At 40.2% G+C, this 21,534-nt stretch overlaps 1 protein-coding gene across 1 annotated transcript in view; it reads left to right on the top strand.

The window, feature by feature from the left end:
* LOC122927774 overlaps positions 1 to 21,236 on the top strand; it is a 104,642-nt gene extending 83,406 nt beyond the window's left edge. Inside the window, exons 9-12 of the mRNA XM_044279958.1 lie at positions 2,203 to 3,742; positions 6,653 to 6,739; positions 13,759 to 13,926; positions 20,373 to 21,236. Coding sequence (XP_044135893.1) covers positions 2,203 to 3,742; positions 6,653 to 6,739; positions 13,759 to 13,926; positions 20,373 to 20,688 — 2,111 coding nt within the window. The 3' untranslated portion in view covers positions 20,689 to 21,236. The remainder of the gene's footprint in view (positions 1 to 2,202; positions 3,743 to 6,652; positions 6,740 to 13,758; positions 13,927 to 20,372) is intronic.
* The last annotated feature ends 298 nt before the right edge of the window (positions 21,237 to 21,534 follow it).

Raw genomic sequence — 21,534 nt, 5'->3', positions numbered from 1 at the left:
AAGAGTCAATGTGCATAACTATTCACCCCCCTAAAGTGGTGTGTTTGGGGTCATTGTCGTGCTGGAAGGTGAACCTCCGTCCTAGCCTCAAATTACGCAGAGTTGTACAGGTTTTGCTCAAGAATATCCCTGTATTTAGCACCACCTTTCCCTCAACTCTGAGCAGTTTCCTAGTCCTGGCTGCTGATAAACATCCCCATAGCATGATGCTGCCACCACCATGTTTCACTGTGGGGATTGTGTTATTTGGGTCATGTGATGTGTTGGGTTTGCGCCAGACATAGCGTTTTCTTTGATGTCTGAAAAGTTAAATTTTATTCTCATTAGACTAGAGTACCTTCCTCCATACATCTTGGGAGTCTCCCACATGCCTTTTTGCAAACTCACAACATGCCTTTTTGTTTTTAGCTGAGAGTAATGGCTTTCTTCTGGCCACTCTGCCATAAAGCCCAACTCTATCGAGCATACGGCTTATTCTCATCCTGTGTACAGATGCTCCAGTCTCTGCTGTGGAACTCTGCAGGTCCTCCAGGGTTACCTTTAGGTCTCTGTGATGCCTCTCTGATTAATGCCCTCTTTGCCCGGTCCGTGAGTTTTGGTGGACGGCCATCTCTTGGCAGGTTTGCTGTTGTGCCATGTTCTTTCCATTTGGTTATGATAGATTTGATGGTGCTCCTGGGGATCATCAAGGATTTGGATATTTTTTTAAAACCTAACCCTGACTTGTACTTCTCAACAACATTGTCCCTTACTTGTTTGGAGAGTTCCTTGGTCTTCATGGCAGTGTTTGATTAGTGATGCCTCTTGCTTAGGTGTTGCAGCCTCTGAGGCCTTTCAAAAAAGGTGTGTATATGTAATGACAGATCATGTGACAATTACATTGCACATAGGTGGACATCATTTCACTAATTATGTGACTTCTGAAGGTAATTAGTTGCACCAGAGCTTTTTATGGACTTCCTAACAAAGGGGATGAATACATACGCACGTGTCAATTTTCTGTTTTCTTTTTCTAAACAATAGTTTTATTTATATATTCTTCTAATTTCACTTCACCAACTTAGACTATTGTGTTCTGATCAATCACATAAAATTCAGATTAACAAAACATTGAATTTAAGGCTGTGATGTAACAAAATGCGAGAAAAGTCAAGGGGGGTTTCGGAGTATGAGCCCTCCTACCATCTGGGTTGGCTCATACAGTTAGGAGTCAAAGTCAGAATTAGGGACGCTGTAGGAGGTGACCTACTCCCTTATTCCTCCTCCTGGCCTTGTTGATTCCCTGTTGCCTCCCGTTGTATGGTGGGGAGTTTCCCCCACACCCCACCGTGACAGAATGATCTTGTTGTGATACTTGTTGAGCCCCCCTCCCAGGAAGAGTTGGAGCCGGAGTGGTTCAGTAAGGTATTACTTCCGTTTGTTATTTTATAATATTCTAAGCTGTTTTATCAATATTTTTTCCTGGCTGGACAAGCCCTGTATTGGCCAACAGATAGTTAAAAATGTAGCCTTCTCTCTGATTGGGCAGTGAAGGTCAGGATCTAATAGATGTTTTTAGAGTAATTGCTTTACATCTGTTGTAAACGTGCAAGAATTCCTCCACAGATTTCAGCAAAATAATAGAGTACATGGTATGTGCCAAATGTAAAGTACATGTTTTAGACAGATTTAACATTGACTTGGAAAAGATGTAAAAAAAAAAAGGGATCAAATTTATTTTTAGCGTAATATATTGATGCATATGTTTACATGTGTCCTTCCTTACCTTTCCTTTTGGCTCAGCATATTCCATGATGTATGGCATGAGAAAAAAAAAAAAACATGATTTTGCGATATTCTGTCACAAGATGTCTATATGTGTATAGCCACCCAGTAGTTGTGATGACTGCTGTGGCCTGTGAAGTGCTTTGCTAACAGGTTTTGATATTCTGTTGAATTTTTTTTGTGAAAAATTTGAGTGCTTAGCCAAACTCAAGTAAAGGTAAGTGTGGACACATCTGTAGTTCAGGTATGAGGCAGCATAACAATGAGAAAAGTGTCTGACATATCAAATGAGTTTGACATCATTTGTGCCATTTTCACTGAAATTTTAATATGTGCATCCCAAGACACTGAATAGGTGAGAAAACTGCCTCATGTTAAGCACTTCCATTTTCTGAGAATATTATATTTATAAGATCTGCTATTTTCTTTTTTTCATAGGATATATATTACAAGAGTATAAAAAACATTTGACCTCCATTTTACGTAAAGATTATTCTGATCAAAACAGAAGATTATTTGTGAAAATACATAGTTTCCTTGAGTGTTCTGGAACAAAGAACATATATATAGGAGACAAGTCAGAGGCTATAAATGCAGAAGACCTTTTTACACCAGGAAATCGGAGGGTTTTATCCAGAAGAATGGTTCTAGTGGGGGATGCAGGGACAGGAAAGAGCTACTTCTGCAAATGGCTACAAAATAAATGGATACAAGAACACATTAAGATGTATAAATGTATTTTGCGTATATCCTGCAAAAAAATAAAAAGTAATATGAGTCTGAAGGAAATATGTGACAAAATATATAACGGCCTTTCTTCAATTCTCACGATGGATGGTGTACTTCTTATTTTTGATGAACTTGATGACCTTGTGCATGGAAATGAGGACCCAAGCTCAAATCAGGAGTATGACATGAATACCCCTTTAAACATATACACCTTGTTGGAAAAAATCATGACAAAACAACTTGTCCCTAATACAGATGTTTTAATGGTTTGTCGCTTTGACTCTTTGATTGACTTACAGGAGAAATGCAACTCTGAATTTATTCTTCTGGACTTTACTGAAGAAGAGACTAAAAATATCTATGATAGAAATACCACAAAAGACCAAAAGTTGGGTAATAAAGAGGAAAGAATATCACGTATCACTTACACTCCTGCTTTTGTTGTACTGATGAGTTATTTCAAGGCTGAAAGCAATCTGATAATAAATGGAGATTCCAGTCCATATCAACTTCTAACTGAGATTATGTTAAAGTGGATTACTAACTCCATAGGAAAAAGCAGAGAGATGAAAAATATGTTTATAAGTATGGCAAATGATTCCTATGAAAACCTTATTAAAGGAAAACCAAACCACATCAAGCCTTGGAAAAAATTTCTGAATTTATATAATTGCCAAACACAATACAAGTACCAGTGCAATATGCTGAGAGACATGTTAGCAGCTGCACACTGTGTATGGGAAACACACCGTACAGGAGACTTAACAGAGTGCCTTGATTTCTGGGTGTTTGGAAACAATACAATACCCAGTACCAATGCATTGCTACAATCCATTGCAGATGAGCACAATGCAAAATTTTATCATTTTATAAGATTCTTTATGAGACTTCTGAAATATCCAAACTGTGATAGTCTATGTGATAAAACCCACACGATGAACGATAAAACACAAGAGTTACTGTCAGACTGGCTCAAGAAAAGTTTTCAGAATTATAAGAAACCTTCTGAAAAGCTGAAAATCATCCACTGTATTTTTGAACTACATGATGAGAAAGTCACAAAAGAAGTTATGGCTAATATGAAAAAGTTTGAGCTCTTCAACACTCCTCTAAATGTCAAAGACATCCAGGCCTTGGAGTACTGCTTCAAAGGAATTGCATTGGAAAATTTGGACTTGAGGCTTTGTGCTCTTGAAGACAAAGACGTTCGCCAACTCAGAAGCATGATTAAGAAGACCAAAAATGTCATGTAAGCTAATATGTCTGTTGATCTGTTTGGTATGGTGGTAACAGAATTGTGAAGTAATCCTGGTAAAGAGGTACAAGGACATCACTTTTCAGAAGTTATTGTATGCCTTTACTTGCCACAAACTGGATAGTATTGCTGACAGATACACCACCATGGCAGTCCAGATGGTACAGGTTTCAGGGGCCCAGGCAAATAAGGGGACACCACTTTCCTCTGGACTACCACCAACTATCCAACAGTGACTGTATGGGATCTATGAGGTGTTGAGGTGTCACTTCCAAAGTGAATGAAGCATATATAATGGGTAAAGAGTAGAGATGAGCAAATTTCTCAAAAATGCGATTCTGCGGGTTTGCCGAATTTTTTGAAAAAATTCAGTACGATACAAATTTATTGGCGGCGAATCGCGTTAAAAAATTGCTATTTCTTAGCTGCAGAGAGCCTTTATAGTAACACACATAGGGAGTCTGCTGTGGTAGTGAAACAATACTGTGAGTCAGTATGACATGCAGATGGCAGGCGTTGCTCTTAGAATCACTGCACACTTCGCTTATTTGGGCAGTTACAGGGCCAAAACTGACCAAATAACTCAAGTGTGAACTCAACCTTACAGGTCAATGTTAGCGTCAAGAAGAAGTGCACTCCTTTTACACCGTCGGCAGCTGATTCCACATAGATGTCTACAGAACCTGTTCTATTAAACGCTTACACAAGTAGAGCTGCCCCAACAGAGTGGAGAGGGTGTCAGCAGTAAGTTTGTGTTGACGTCACAGATTATTTTGCCCTTCCTCTGATCCGTCAGAACAATAACCCCAAAAAAATGGATCTTGTCTGTGGAGCATATGCCCTCACTCGGTCAGCATTTGGCCAATAATCCAGGAGTGGATCCAAAACAGAGATGACACGTGAATGGAATATTTGCATGTCTTCTGTGTTTTGTACCCACTCCTACTTTAGGCTACCAAATGATAAGCCAATTCTGATGCAAAATAGGGACCATGTCATGCAGGCCTTACAGCTGTTACATAGACAGGATCCGGTGTGCGTCTCATTTTTCCTTCCTTCTGACAGATCAGAAGAAGGGTCAAATAAATGATGATGTCAGCCAGACGAAAGGCAAAATAGTGACCCAGTCATGAAGTGGGGAGGGTGAGAACAGAGTGATAAGTCCACAGAGTCTGTAGGTGGCAGCAGCATCAGGATGAGGCCACAGAGTGGCACAATGACAGTGCGGAGGTGGCAGCAGCAGCAGCATCAGAAGGAGGCCACAGGGTGGCAAAATGACAGAGTGTGGAGGTGGCAGCATCATCATCAGGAGGCCACAGAATGGCAAGGTGACATAGTGTTGAGGTAGCAGCAGCATCAGGAGACCACAGAGTGGCAAGGTGACATAGTATGGAGGTGGCAGCAGCCTCAGGAGACCACAGAGTAACAAGGTGACATAGTCTGGAGGTGGCAGCAGCATCAGGAGACCACAGAGTGGCAAGGTGACATAGTGTGGAGGTGGCAGCAGCATCAAGAGACCAAAGAGTGACCTGGTGACAGAGTGGGGAGGTGGGTGGCAATACCAGTACCAGCTGAAGATGGTGGGTGAAAGAAGGAGCACTTGGTATCAGATGTGTGGCATCAGGTGGGTGGCAGCATCAGAATAGTAGCTGAGGCAGGTAGCCAGAAGAAACTGGTCTCTTTTGTGAAAGTGTTGGTGTGGCACCATGGATGATCTAGTCTGATGCATCAGGCATTGGTGGGTGGAAATCCTGGCTGATCCACGCCTGATTCATCTTGACAAAGGTCAGTCTCTCCTCATTTTGGGTGGACAGGCAAGTTCTTCTGGGGGTAACTATGGCCCCTGCCGCACTAAACACCGCTCCGATGCCACACTACTGGCCGGGCAGGACAGCTTTTCCAGGGTGCACTCGGCCAGTTGCGGCCAAAAATCCAGTTTGGCTGCCCAGTAGTCCAGCAGATCTTCAATGTGGGGTGGCAGGGTGCTGTCCAAGTAGATGCCACCAGGAGATGTTCCTTGAACTGAAAGCAGCAGGTGGTGGTAAGGGTTTAGATGTGTGGATTGAAGGACATGGCAGAATCAAATCTTATCCCCAGGCAGCGGACCTGTAATTGATAAGTGTAGTAGAAGGGTTGAGTGACATGGTGGAAAGATAATAAATTCTGTTATCTCCAGGTTGAGTTTTAAGAAGCAGATGGAGAAGAATAAAGCTATAGCTGATAGAAAAACCAGGGTTCTAGATAGAAGTGAAGTGATATCTGGGCTAGCGAGGTAGATTTGAGTACCATCAGCATAGAGGTGGTATTGGAAGCCATGGGACTCTGAGCTGTCACAGGCTGAATGTACAAATGGAGAAAAATAGGGTACCCAGGACAGAGCCTTGAGGGACACCAACAGAAGTACATGAAATAAAATGTATTGGCTCAGAAAAAGGCTGTATTAAGATGGCTGCCGCATTTGTGGCACGCACCACAAACATTATCAAATTCCGGGTTCAGAATGCAACGCTACGGCACATGCACGAGACTCATAACAACAGTGTCCATCTTAATAAAGCCTCACTGGAGCCCATACATTTTACCGCATGTACGGAGATAGAGATTCTAATGAAATTCAGTGATAGGAATGAGAGAATCGGGTTTGTCCAAAGCAGGACTAACCCCACTCACTCATTACTAATCCTGATGCTAAGTCATCAGTCTTAAACATTCATGAAACACCTGTAAAATCTAATCCCAAATGTATATAGGTTTATGAATATGGGCACAATCGCATTAGATATTAATAGTCATGTATTCATCACTATAAATGGACATTATAAAATATATCCTTTCATATATCATTTAACATACTGCTCATACCATCCTACTATAACAAGTAATGAGTGATACTACTTATTTTAGGCTTTCCTCCAACCATTTGACCAAGGAAACAGGAAAATGTTTAAAAGAAATTCTTCAAGAGCCTGGCTGCATTATTGAGAAGCTTTGGTAAGTATAGCTTTTTATTCAACGAATAAAAGATCGTTTTGGGCCCTACTCATGGAGCTCAACTGTATCGTGAGTAACCACGAATGTGGTAAAAGTATTAATACCTACTTTTGTTGGATTAGTCCTAAGTCTTTATATAGTATCTGGATTTATTGTTTGTTTGTTTATTGTGGGATTTTAAATAATACATTTAAAGGTTATTTTTTAAGGGGTAGTTTGCTATTTTAGTGACATACATATCAGGGTGGATTTGATTTAAATCAAACCGATTTAAATCACAATTTAAATCATGATTTAAATCACTAGTCAGTAAAGCTTGATTTAAATCATAGATTTTTACATAAAGATTCATATTTGGACAATTTTTCTGTTGTACTTAGGAAGGAGATAAATAATCATTACCTTAATAATAACAATTTAAATATGATTTATTCAACTGAAACAATAACATTACAGCATGTTATTTGCTTAAACATCCATGCTTGTTGCAGTGTTTGCATTTTGCACGCATACCTGCCTTACCGATAGGTAAAGGAACTTCATTAAAATATTGCCAAACTGGGTCTCTTTTACGGCCTGCTGCCATTATAGTATTTTTCCTCCAAGGAAAGAATGTGATAAACCTCAGGTCATACACACAAAAAGATCCAAAGACTTGTCTGTCTGTGGCTGTGCAGTACTGTGCTCAGAAAGTTTCACTTTCATTTTGTAGTAAGTACTCCTTGTCTGCTTGCCTTTTCCTCCTTACACTTAGTTTCACTTTCTTCTTGTGCAGATCTATTCCACTCCAAACAATCAGAAAAATATTGTTTATATTCTATTCACTGAACTTTAAACTTAGAACTGAAGGGGTTGATTCTGTATTTATAGGTTTGTAGAAGTTGGGATTAAGATCTTTTTCTCAACTCTTTTCATGTTATAAATTCAGTTTTGAGAACTCCAAAATTAAACCAAGCATCTGTGATAATATCTTGTAGGCAGAGAAACTACCCAGTAATCTTACAAAAACCTCTGGAAGAGCATGGCATTGTGAATGGATTAATGGAATTTAACAAAAAAAATAAACATATACAGCCTTATTCTACATAATTAAAAAAGTAATCTTTATTTTATAATGAAATAACCTTTGGATGGTAATATATTTTCCTCAAAAAGCATTTTATATAAAAAAAATCGGATTTCAATAAAAAAAATCCGATTTAAATAAAAAAAATCTGATTTTTTTGATTTAAAAAAACAAATAATTGATTTTTATCCACCCTGATACATATACAATCCCCTCCTAGATATCTTAAGGTCTCAGTGATATTGTAAGTATAGCTGTTTGCAACAAGATGAAGAGACGACCGCAGTACTCAATGTCTTCCATGTTACTTCAGTGTTTATTCACCAATCGTGTGACGTTCCAACTCATGTTAGTATTTTTCAAGCATTGTGAAATACATCAGTGTGTGACATATATATATATATATATATATATATATATATATATATAAAAAAGGAAAGCAATGGCGGCACCCGAATGCAAAAAGGGTGCTATTTCCAGGGATGTAGCAGCTTACCCCATCAATAGGAAACGAAAAAAGGACAGCACTCCAAGTAAAAGTGATGATGATTTAATCACCCATGTGCAGGCAACGTTTCAGCTCATACAAGAGCCTTTATCAAGCGCTTGATAAAGGCTCTTGTATGAGCTGAAACGTTGCCTGCACATGGGTGATTAAATCATCATCACTTTTACTTGGAGTGCTGTCCTTTTTTCGTTTCCTATATATATATATATATATGAAGACGAAAATCGGACAGCACTACAGATAAAAAAGCAAATGGTGTTTATTCACCATGTGGAAGGCAACGTTTCAGCTCATACAAACAGCCTTTCTCAAGCAATGAACACAGTGCATCATGGGGTATATATAGTCCAACCCCTAATATTTCACCTATTAAAAAATGGCCGCTAGAGTGGCCAAGCATTGGTGCGCATGCTCCCGTAACGGCACGTGGGGACGTCATGCCGTGGGTCTTTGACGCAACTTGGCGCCTGCGCAGTGCCCACATCTGAACGCCTGATTCGGCGGCTACTGGCGTGTGCGACATAGGGGATCGTGTGGAGTATGTCACCACTCCCTCTTTGTATTACAGCATTACATCTCTCCTCCCACATTGATAATGATGCACACATGTATTTGTTGATTGTCATTCGCACTTTATGGTATATTATGTATGCCTCTTACTATACACAGGATCTAATGTTTATGTGGGTTCACCGCACATGAGCTGTGCACATCTTGTATGTATTTATGAATTGTTTATGCACTTTTTGCACTTTAGTTTAGCATAATATGCTGATTGATATTTATTGTGATGTAATAGGGATTGGACTATATATACCCCATGATGCACTGTGTTCATTGCTTGAGAAAGGCTCTTTGTATGAGCTGAAACATTGCCTTCCACATGGGTGAATAAACACCATTTGCTTTTCTATCTGGAGTGCTGTCCGATTTTCGTCTTTATCTACATGGGGTAAGCAGCTATATCCCTGGACCTAGCACCCGCTAGTATTTGTCTTCCAGTGCCGCCATCACGTTCCTTTTTTATATATATATATAAGTACACACCAAAATTTTGGACACACCTTCTCATTCAAAGAGTTTTCTTTATTTTCATGACTATGAAAATTGTAGATTCACACTGAAGGCATCAAAACTGAATTAACACATGTGGAATTATATACATAACAAAAAAGTGTGAAACAACTGAAAATATGTCATATTCTAGATTCTTCAAAGTAGCCACCTTTTGCTTTGATTACTGCTTTGCACACTCTTGGCATTCTCTTGATGAGCTTCAAGAGGTAGTCACCTGAAATGGTTTTCACTTCACAGGTGTGTCCATGTCAGGTTTAATAAGTGAGATTTCTTGCCTTATAAATGCAGTTGGGACCATCAGTTGCGTTGTGGAGAAGTCAGGTGGATACACAGCTGATAGTCCTACTGAATAGACTGTTAGAATTTGTATTATGGCAAGAAAAAAGCAGCTAAGTAAAGAAAAACGAGTGGCCATCATTACTTTAAGAAATGAAGGTCAGTCAGTCCGAAAAATTGGGAAAACTTTAAAAGTGTCCCCAAGTGCAGTCACAAAAACCATCACCGGATGACATATACCTTATAATAAAACTGATCCACATTTAATGGACCACTCACATTGCAGGCTTGGTCAGTAAATATCAGTTATCTTTTATACCTCATATGAGAGGATTCCAACCCTCATGTATCGGTGAGATCTTAATGACAACAATTTCTACCTTACTTGGATGTTTTGGAGTCTTTGGGGTTCTCACCGATACTTGCCTACCACTAACACATCCGGCCTAGGATAAACCAGAACACAATCTCCCTATAGTGTATGGGCGCGAGGGAGGGCGACATGCGCAGTACACACTAGCTGCTTGGCGGGAGTACCGCTCTGAGTGCTTCCGGAAGGGTTGCATGTGCAGCGCATCCACACAGATGCCACATGCCAGACCTATAGAACCGATCCTCCTAATGTATTCTCCAGCAGCATGATTAAGGTACGTTTGGTGCACTGTATCTTTTCCATGATAATTCCCACTGAGTCACAATTGTATATATGAATTTTATTATCTTCTGTGTATAATATTAACTACACTTGGATGTCACATGATGCATTGTTGGAGGCGGAGTTGACCCCTTAGTGCTGGACCCTGACCCTCATGACTTGATGAATTTTATGTATAGATATGTCACACACTGATGTATTTCACAATGCTTGAAAAAGACTCGCATGAGTCGAAACGTCGCATGATTGCTGAATAAACACTGAAGTAACATTGAAGACATTGAGTGCTGCGGTCATCTCTTCATCTTGTTGGTTACCTGAGGCCCAACACTGCCGGCACCGCCACCGTCTGGACTAACTAAGAAGTCTTAGTGAGTAGTGCTGTCTATCTAAAACTACATATAATTATTAAAAAGAACTTAACACTACCGTAGCTCATATTGAAAAAAATCATCAAGATGGTCCCTTCAAGTTCAGAGGTTTGCTGCAATTTGTTTAAATTATCATTCTGTAAGGCTTTGTTCACATCTGCTAACATCGTTAAGGGGCTTCCATCACATATTCTGTTAAAGCGGCTCTGTTACCAGATAATCCCTATTAAACTAGGCACATATACTGGTAGGGGTGATCCTGTAGTTTAAAATAATACCTGTCGGCGCCACGGTTGTTGATAAAATTATACTTTTATTCCTTTGCTGGCAGGTAATTTCGAGCATCGGGAGGTGGGCTTTTTCACTACGAGCACCACTATGTGACGTCCCTCTCCCCCTTTGATTGACAGCAGTTAGAGTAGGACTTTGACTTGGTCTAGCGCTGTCAATTAAAGTGAGGGGGGGGGGGTGTTCAGACTTCAGGCATCACATAGAGGTGCCCGTAGTGAAAAAGTCCGCCTCCTGGTGCTCAAAATTGCCTGCCAGCAAAGGAATAAAAGTATGATTTTATCGACACCCGTGGCACCGACAGTGAGGAGAAATGTATTATTTTAAACTGAAGGAACACCCCTACCAAGCTATGTTCCTGGTTTATTAGGGGTGACCTGGTCACAGAGCCATTTTAAATAAGCAGGACAACTTAATGCAGCGTACTGCCTTATATAGTCCAGTAAAATGCTGGGTTCCCTGACTGGATAGACCCCATTACGATGAATAGGGTCCATTGGGTGCTGTTGGTGTTCATCATGTAATGGATCTAGCGCTGACATTTTTTCAAGATTTTTCTGTTTGTAGACCTGAAAAATGACACAGATATGAATGCAGCCTAAGGATGGGTTCACATATAAAGGCCTGAGCTGAATGCCTTATGCACACGATTGTATTATTTTCGCATGTGATCCACATTTTTTGTTTACTAGATGTAGACCCATTTATTTTAATGAGGCCACAAAAAATGCGGACAGGAATCCATCCCGGAAATAAGTAGAACATGTTCTAATTTTGTCCATTTTGACAATGGGGCCAGTCAAAATTGCAGGATGCACACAGTATCTGTATTTTTCCAATCAGTGGCTTGTGGACCGCAAAATACATACGATTGTGTGCATTAGGGCAAACACAACTGATGACTAACTGAACTTTTGGGAGCTATAGGATCGGTTTTGTCATCAATTTTCCTCCAGTGGTTTTACAGTATATAAAAGAAAAAAAACTCAAATGCTAAATATATGTGAAGGAAGCCTTATGATACAGATATGACAAGTATCAAATATCACTGATGTTATACCAACTGTTGGGTGACGTGAATAACGGGGGATTTTTACAACTAACGCAAATATTGTGATACTGCAACATTGCAGTGAAGGGGGTTTCCAGGAGTTTAATATTGTGGGCTTATCCTTAGGATAGGTCATCAATATCTCATCAGTGGAGGCCTACTCCCGGCATCCCCACTAATCAGCTGTTTGAAGAGACCCCAGCACTCTGTTGAGCACTGCAGCCTCTTCCTTCGCAGTGACGCCATGTTCATTGGTCACATGGCCTAGGGACAGCTCAGTCACATTCGAAAGAATGGGCCTGGGCTGCAATACAAAGCACGGCCACTATCCAATGTACAGCACTTTGTTTGGTAAACTGTGAGGAACCTGAAGCACAGACCAGAGCACTGCAGCTTCTTCAATCAGCTGATCAGCACGGGAAACGGGTGTTGGACCCCCATCCTTCAGATATTAATGACCTATCATTAGGAAAGGCCTTAAAGGCTATGCACACCTTTGGTGGCCATTTTTTTTATTATTGTATTGTACTAATTTTGATCTAAAAATCATTTTTCAATAGGTTTTTATTAATACAAAATGTATGCCTGTTTATCAACTACTTGTAATCGGCTGCTATTCATTATCATCCTTTATACAAATTGATATCCTCTTATGATTATGTATCTGGTACCGAATTACACCACTGTTGGTGTCATGTTTACCTTGTCCTTTTTCTGAAAATGAAAATAAAATATTTAAAAACTTAAAAAAATAAAAATAAAATGATGAGCCTTTTTTCCTGCTGAGTTTCTCTACTAGCAGGATCTGTTACATAGTTAATACGGTAAAAAAAAAAAAAGACATAAGTCCATCAAGTTCAACCAAGGGATAGGTGGTGACGCGAATCCCAGAAGGAAGTGAGACTCAGATTTCTACACATTTTTATAAGCATTATTGTCCTTTACTTTTAACAATTCATTTAAACCCACTGTTCCTGCTGTGACCACGTCACAGTTCTTACAGTAAAGAAGTTTTGACGCTTCTGGAGACTGAACTTTTTCTTCTCCAGTCGGTATGACGCTTCTGTATTTTCTCTCTTCTATGTCAGGCAGGGAGCTGACGGGCTCCTGATCTCTGACCTTATAAACACTCATTAAAGCTCAGTTCTTATCTTACTGATAAGAATGTGGCTTTAAGAAGTGTTTAGACCTTTTAGTAATTTAGAAAAGGGTTATTAGATGACGACAGAAAGTGAAAGTACCATCTGCACAGCTAGAAAAACAGATAACTGTTTGTGCCAGAACGGCTCAATATTTTTAATAAAGACCAGATGAAAAAAATATTTTTACCACAAAATGAGTAAAATACAATCATAAAAAATTGGTCCCTGAAGGTGTACATAGCCTTTATTTCACAGACTCCTGAAAAATCCAGACATCAATTCTCTCATGCTTTTAAATAAATATTCAATATTTTTAATGGATCATTATTAGTAATTTGTAAAATCACCATTCATTCATTTCATCTAAAAGGGGTGTGTGCATGCATAATATAAAACAATAAAGGTGCCTGTGTGCATGAACTTAGTAACAGACTGGTACAGAGGGGGAGAGGACCCTGCCCGCAAGAGCTGACAATCTAAAACTTACTGTATATTTGCTATGAATTAGCCCACACCCCTAATATAACAGCTGTCATTTTACTCATGTTCTTGTTGCATACTTTAAATAACATTTTATTGCCACAGGTTGGGAACCAATCAGCTGGGTGCCCATGGTACTCAGGATCTTTGGAGAGCTCTAGAAATCAACAAGACTCTAATCGGTCTATATCTATATGATAACAATGTCACAGATGAAGGCACACATGAGATGGTGGAATACCTACAGAAAAATACTTCACTTGAGGAACTACAGTAAGCCAGTTTATTATGGTTTCCTTTCACTTCTTTTTAACTATATTTATATAGTATATATATACAAAGTGCCTTGAAAAAGTATTCATACCCCTTGAACATTTCCACATTTTTTCATGTTACACCCACAAACTTTAATGTATGTTTTGGGGATTGTATGTGATAGACCAAAAGAAAGTAGCAAACGTGTGAAATTAAAAGACAATGATACATGGTTTTCAAAATTTAATAAACAAAAATCCAGAAAGTTAGGCATGCATTTGTACCATTCCTTTGTAGCTCTGGCTGTATGTTTAGGATCGTTGTCCTGCTGGAAGGTAAACCTCAGCCCCAGTCTGAACACTTTTGCAGCCTCTTCCAGGTTTGCCCTGTATTTAGTTCCATCCATCTTCCTATCAACTCTGACCAGCTTCCCTGTCCCTTAGGAAAAAAATGGTGTGTTCAGGGTGATGTGCGGTGTTAGATTTCCGGCAAACATTTTCATTTAGGCAAAATAGTTTAACTTTGGTCTCATCTGACCATAGCACCTTCTTCCACATGTTTTATGAGTTCCCTACATGGCTTGTGACAAACTGCAAATAGGAATTCTTATGACTTGGACAGATTCTCCCACCTAAGCTGTGGATCTCTGAAGCTCCTCCAGAGTGACCATGGGCCTCTTGGATGCTTCTCTAAATAGTGCTATCAGTTTAGGTGGCCATGTCTTGGTACAGTAGGTTTGCAGTTGTGCTATACTCCTATTTTCAGATGATGGATTGAACAGAGCTCTGTGAGATATTCAGAGCTTGGGATATTTTATTTATAACCTAACCCTGCTTTACACTTCTCTGCAACTTTATCCCTGACCTGTTTCCTTGGTTTTCATGATGCTATTTAATCACTAATGTTCACTAACAAACCTCTGAGGCTTTCACAGAACAGCTGTAGTTACACTGAGAATACATTATACACAGGTGGACTCTGTTTACTAATTAGGTGAGTTCTGAAGGAAATTGGTCACACTGGATTTTATTTAGGGGTAGTGTAGTTTTCAGACTTTTATTTATTAAAAAATGTCAAAAACCATGCATCATTTTCTTTTCACTTCACACATACTTGGGGTATGAATACTTTTTCAAGGCACTGTACTATATACTATTTGCAATAGATTACCTTATTTTCCGGCGTATAAGATGACTTTATAACACTAGAAATTATATTCAAAAGTCGGGGGTCGTCTTATATGCCGGGTATACTCAAATCTGATGGTATATTCTAACCCCCAGGCGTTCCCATGGTGACGGGGACGCTTTCCTGGGGGTTAGAATATACAGGGCCCCGCCACTCACAGGAGTACATTTATAAACTGTTATCCGTAACTTTAACTTTAATCAGTGCTCATCTCTTTACTGGGGTACCTTACGCTCAGCTCCGGTAACAGGCACTGCGGGCGGTGCTCACTCACTGACCTCACGTGCCTGCTCCTCCCACTTGGTGGGGCAGACGTGTGACATCAGTGAGTGAGCGCCACTCGCACTGCCTGTTACCGGAGCTGAGAGAAAGGTACTAGTAAAGAGATGAGCACTGATTAAAGTTACGGATTACAGTTTATAAATGTATACTCCTTTGAGCGTCGGGGAGGGGGATCTGTGGATGGGACTGTTATGGGGAGGGGGATCTATGGATGGCACTGTTATGGGGAGGGGGATCTGTGTATGGCACTGTTATGGGGAGGGGGATCTGTGGATGGCACTGTTATGGGGAGGGGGATCTGTGGATGGCACTGTTTAGGAGGGATCTGTGGATGGCTCTGTTATGGGGAGGGGGATCTGTGAATGACACTGTTATGGGAGGGGGATCTGTGGATGACACTGTTATAGGGAGGGGGATCTGTGGATGACACTGTCATGGGGTGGATCTGTGGATGACACATATGGCATAAGATGCTATATACAGGGTGGGCCATTTATATGGATACACCTTAATAAAATGAGAATGGTTAGTGATATTAACTTCCTGTTTGTGGCACATTAGTATATGTGAGGGGGGAAACTGTTCAAGATGGGTGGTGACCATGGTGGCCATTTTGATGTCGGACATTTTGAATCCAACTTTTGTTTTTTCAAAAGGAAGAGGGTCATGTGACACATCAAACTTATTGGGAATTTCACAAGAAAAACAATGGTATGCTTGGTTTTAATGTAACTTTATTCTTTCATGAGTTATTTACATGTTTATGACCACTTATAAAATGTGTTCAATGTGCTGCCCATTGTGTTGGATTGTCAATGCAACCCTCTTCTCCCACTCTTCACACACTGATAGCAACACCGCAGGAGAAATGCTGGCATAGGCTTCCAGTATCCGTAGTTTCAGGTGCTGCACATCTCGTATCTTCACAGCATAGACAATTGCCTTCAGATGACCCCAAAGATAAAAGTCTAAGGGGGTCAGATCGGGAGACCTTGGGGGCCATTCAACTGGCCCACGATGACCAATCCACTATCCAGGAAACTGTTTATCTAGGAATGCTCGGACCTGACACCCATAATGTGGTGGTGCACCATCTTGCTGGAAAAACTCAAGGAACGTGCCAGCTTCAGTGCATAAAGAGGGAAACACATCGTTATGTAGCAATTTCGCATATCCAGTGGCCTTGAGTTTTCCATTGATGAAGAATTGCCCCACTATCTTTGTACCCCATATACCACACCATACCATCAATGTTTTGGTTCCAACAGTCTTGGAGGGATCTATCCAATGTGGGTTAGTGTCAGACCAATAGCGGTGGTTTTGTTTGTTAACTTCACCATTCACATAAAAGTTTGCCTCATCACTGAACAAAATCATCTGCGTAAACTGAGGGTCCTGTTCCAATTTTTGTTTTGCCCATTCTGCAAATTCAGTGCGCCGATCTGGGTCATCCTCGTTGAGATGCTGCAGTAGCTGGAGTTTGTAAGGGTGCCATTTGTGAGTAGCTCTCACAGTGACATGCGGCGAGTGCTACGCTGTGGGTTCTTGATGAATGAAGCTAGGACAGCCACTGATGATTCTTCATTAGTGACAGATTTCATGCGTCCACATTTTGGCAAATCCAACACTGAACCAGTTTCACGAAACGTAGCAAGCAGTTTGCTAACTGTAGCATGGGAGATGGGTGGTCTCGTAGGCTATCTTGCATTGAAATCTGCTGCAATGACCCGGTTACTGCGTTCACCAGACAATTTCTATCCGCTCTGCACGTGTTAACCTCGGCGACATGTCAATGGCTGTAAACAAAGAGAAACTTGTAAATAACTCATGAAATAATAAAGTTACATTAAAACCAAGCACACCATTGTTTTTCTTGTGAAATTCGCAATAAGTTTGATGTGTCACATGACCCTCTTCCTATTGAAAAAACTAAAGTTGGATTCAAAATGACCGACTTCAAAATGACCGCCATGGTCACCACTCATCTTGAAAAGTTTCCCCTCTCACCTATACTAATGTGCCACAAACAGGAAGTTAATATCACCAACCATTCCCATTTTAAGGTATATCCATATAAATGGCCCACCCTGTAGTGTCATCCACTGATCCCCTCCATAACAGTGCCATCCACAGATCCCAGTCAGTTCTCTAGACTGGAGAAGATCGTCTTGAAGACAGGGAGGGCTGGGCATTCAGGGGTAGTCTTATACGGCGAGTATAGCCCAAACCCTATATTTTAAATGGAAAAGTGTGGGGTCGTCTTATACGCCGGAAAATACGGTACATGAGAAGTGATTAAGGATAAAAACAACTTATGGTAGTTACATTTCAGTAATGTTATGGTAGTTGCCAGACAAATGCATTTAAAAAAGTTATCCTAGGATCTTTAGACTTTTTAGAAAACATAGAAGGAGGCTACAGTATATGTCACAAAACAGTCATTCAGTGTGAGAAGTGTAGAGAAGATATAGGAATCAAGATAATGATGAAAGGATAGAAAAAAAATTATGTATGTGTGTCAGTGTAGAAAGAAAAAAAAAGAGTGGAAAACAGATGGGGGGTGGAAGAAGGACCCTATTGCCATATACTACCTGAGAAAGTGGGCGCAATTTACCATAACTAAAAGAAAGAGAAAAGGTAAAAATTAATCACATGATTAGAAAGGCAATGATGCAAATCAACACAAAATGTTATATTTGCGGTTAAGTAGTCCCCGTGGGGTTAAGGTGTCCAAAGTATGGATCCAATAGGCTTAGCGTTTTTTAAGAAGTTCGATTTGATTCCCACTCCATCGTGGACAGGCTACACGTTCGATAACCTGGTATCGAAGTTGAGAGTTGTGGTGTTCAATTTTTTTTTATTTTTTTTTAATGATCCGGTATTGGGGGCCAAAGTTTTTCGCACTGCATGGTGGATTTATGGCTAGAAATGCGATCCCGAATGGGTTGGGTTTTCTCGCCGATGTACAACAGACCACATGAGCACTTTATCAAGTATACAACGAATGAAGTATCACAGGTGTAAAAATCCTTAATGGAAAATGTCTTACCAGTATGAGGATAGTAGAATGTATTCCCCTTGATGACATTTGTACAACTAGCACAGTGTAAACAGGGGAATGTGCCCTTTTTTCTAGTACTAAGAAACTGTTGTCTAGGCAAAGTCCGCTCTAATTAGATAGTCCCTAATGTTCCTGGATTTTTTAAGGCACATCAGAATTCGTTCTCTGAATTTCTTGATCTATGGAGGAGAGGCCAATATTTCCTGATGAATTGTTGTAACATGTGTCCTATTGGGTGGTAGGTATGAATGAAAGGGATGCAATTAGTTTGTGTGGGTCGGTCACTGTGGCTACTGGGATTTGAGATTCTTGAGAGTTCCTTTGAAAGTAGTGTGGGTGGGTATCCCCTTACACTAAATTTTGCACTCATCTTGTGCGGTGATGGCAGTTCGCAGTGTTCGCCAGCCTCCAGGGGCTGTTCTCGGAACTTCCTGCTCCCGGAGACCGCATTTCATTTCAGACCGGCTCGCGCACAGGCACAGGTAATGACTTACCTGTACCTCGCCGGACATGTCAGTTAAGATGGCAGATCGCATGTGTTCGCTGGTGAACACTGCGAACTGGCCATCTCTAATCTTGTGAAGTTTGGATGCTGGATCGGTGACTATACGATCAATGCGAGTAAATTGGGATCTGGGTTAGGAATTTTTAGTTTTAAGTGGGTAGCAACTTGTGTAGTGTAGTAGGCAATTCTTATCAGTGGGTTTGGTGTAGAGGTCAGTGGATAGAAAGCCTATGTTGTCTTCCTTAACAATAGTGTCAAGGAAGCTGACTGACTCACTTTGGGAGTGCCTGTCCAAATGCAAAAGATGTAATCTATGTAGCGATGCCGACATATGGCATATGCAAAAAAGAGGGGATTAGTATAGATTAAGTCATTTTCATACACCGCCAGCTTAGGGGTTTATTAGGAATGGTGTCTAAAACACCGGTCTTAATATGTCTTAATAAATGTGGCTCTTAATATTTTGGTTTTTTTTTTCACTTTTTTTAATTTATTTTTTACTTGATAACTTTTAGCCCCCTCTTGCTCTCTTGTGCCATTCACCACAATAGAGATCTATTATGGTGAATGAGATTCTGACATGCTGCCTCCTGAGCTGTGCCTCATGCACAGCTTAGCAGGCAGCTTACCATAGGCAGGCCTGTAAACCTTTAGCAGGCCGCAGGCTGTCATGGTAACTGATCAGGGTTTCCGATTGGAAGGCAGAGGGAGCTGCATCCTCCTGCCTAACCTGACAGATGCTGTGATCGGCCTCTGAGGGGTTAAATAACTGGTTTCAGAGTCATTGCTCATCCTGGTCATTGTAGACAGGTGCCTGCTGTATTATACCGACGACATCTGCCACATATGGAGCGGGCTTAGCGCAGCAGCTCGCTTGATACAATTCAATGTGCATAATGCCATAAATGTATGGCATTATGTGTTAAGGGGTTAAAGAGCCAGTTGCAAATGTGAGGCTGGCTTACCTATTTTTCTTGTTATGCTATGTAAGTATGTTTAAAAGGCTGAATAATGACTGGAAAGCTATGATGTAGGAAACACCTTTTGGAGAGAAATCTGCAGTTAAAAAAGGAAATGTTAACATGTCAGGATTGGAAATATAATATATATTCAATGCTTTGATTTTGGAAGTTCCTTAAGGTAAACTGGCCTGCATTGTCTTGAAGATGTGAGCGAAAAATAAAAAAGTTATGGCTCCGGGGTCAGCAAAGGGTTACATACACAGATTCGGCTGAACGAGTATTTGTATGAGGGAGCCAGGAGGGAGTCGTAAGACATAGCTGTCGGATGAATGATCATTCTGCAGACCTGAGATTGAAACCTCTATATTTACAACACTGTTCACGGATTTATTTTGTCTCACATAGGATATAAATGTAATAATTTATATATTAACATATGTTTTTATCTCTAAACAATGTCTTTTAGTTTGTGTGGAAATACTTTTGGGGATGAAGGTCTCAGAAACATACAGAAGCTTAAACACAACAAGAAAGAGCTAAAAGTTGTCCTGCGGATTGTAGAGAATTTGGAGCTGTTTCAGTTTGTGGAGGAAAAAATTTTTGAACTGAAATGGACACGAAAAAACTATCACCAAGAATATCTTAACAGCCTGCTTGACGCTGTCCTGAAGGATCTGGAGATGAAGGACTGCAATAAACGTCCCGAAATCACAGAGAAGAGCATTAACACACTGATTCAAATTATTAAAGAAGAACTTAAGCATGAAAGACAGGAGGAGTAAGAATAATAACTTCCCAGAGCCATAAGTTTTTATTTTTCTATTCACATATGTGGGCTTGTTTTTTGTGGGACAATTTGTACTTACTAATGACACATTTTACTGTTGCATACTATTTTATTTGAATTTGATTGATTTGATTTTTAGATATTTTCATATATATTTTATATTATTTTACCATTTTTTTATGTCACCTTACCTGATTGGAAATCCCTAATCTAGAAGGGGATGATTCTTAGATAAGGTGGGGAATAATTACTAGTGTGCAGAGGATTAGTTCAATCAAGACCAAAAGAAAAACTCAAAAAGAAAACAATACCAGAAGAAACTTGGATTATTTTTTTGGGACTACTAGGAAAGTTCTTGAGAACTGGTCCCATCTGAACTCTGTCTACCTTTGACCCGGTAACGTATATTGTGTTTACTGCTCGTGATATTAACAAGATATTTCTCTTGGTATATAGCCAAGAGTCCCCATACTGTGGGAATATATAGTGTTAGGTGTCTCCATAATGCTGATTATTCTCTTAGCAAAGATGCATATTGTTAATGGTGTGCTGTTTCTTTCAAATTTAATTAATGCACTGTATTATTATATCTCCTTTTACTATGTTGTTTCTACGTATTGTTTCTCTGCTGCCATCTGCTGGCCGGAATTTGTATGCTGCACGCCTTGTTCCTTATCTATAAAGTTTTTCTCTGCTGGGCGTGGTTTTAGCAGCCTTGGTTCTTGTCACTTCCTGTAGCCATTTTCAGTGCTGCACTCCTTGTGACTAGAGACTCACACCTTGGCTTGTGAAGGCATCAGTTTTTGACCAGCAGTTGCCTCAGCAAAGACATCCACATCAC

This window comes from Bufo gargarizans, chromosome 2 (assembly GCF_014858855.1).
Source record: "Bufo gargarizans isolate SCDJY-AF-19 chromosome 2, ASM1485885v1, whole genome shotgun sequence".
In the NCBI taxonomy this organism is placed as follows: domain Eukaryota; kingdom Metazoa; phylum Chordata; class Amphibia; order Anura; family Bufonidae; genus Bufo; species Bufo gargarizans.
The sequence above is the reverse complement of the archived record's forward strand: the minus strand, read 5'-3'. Positions and strand labels throughout refer to the sequence as shown.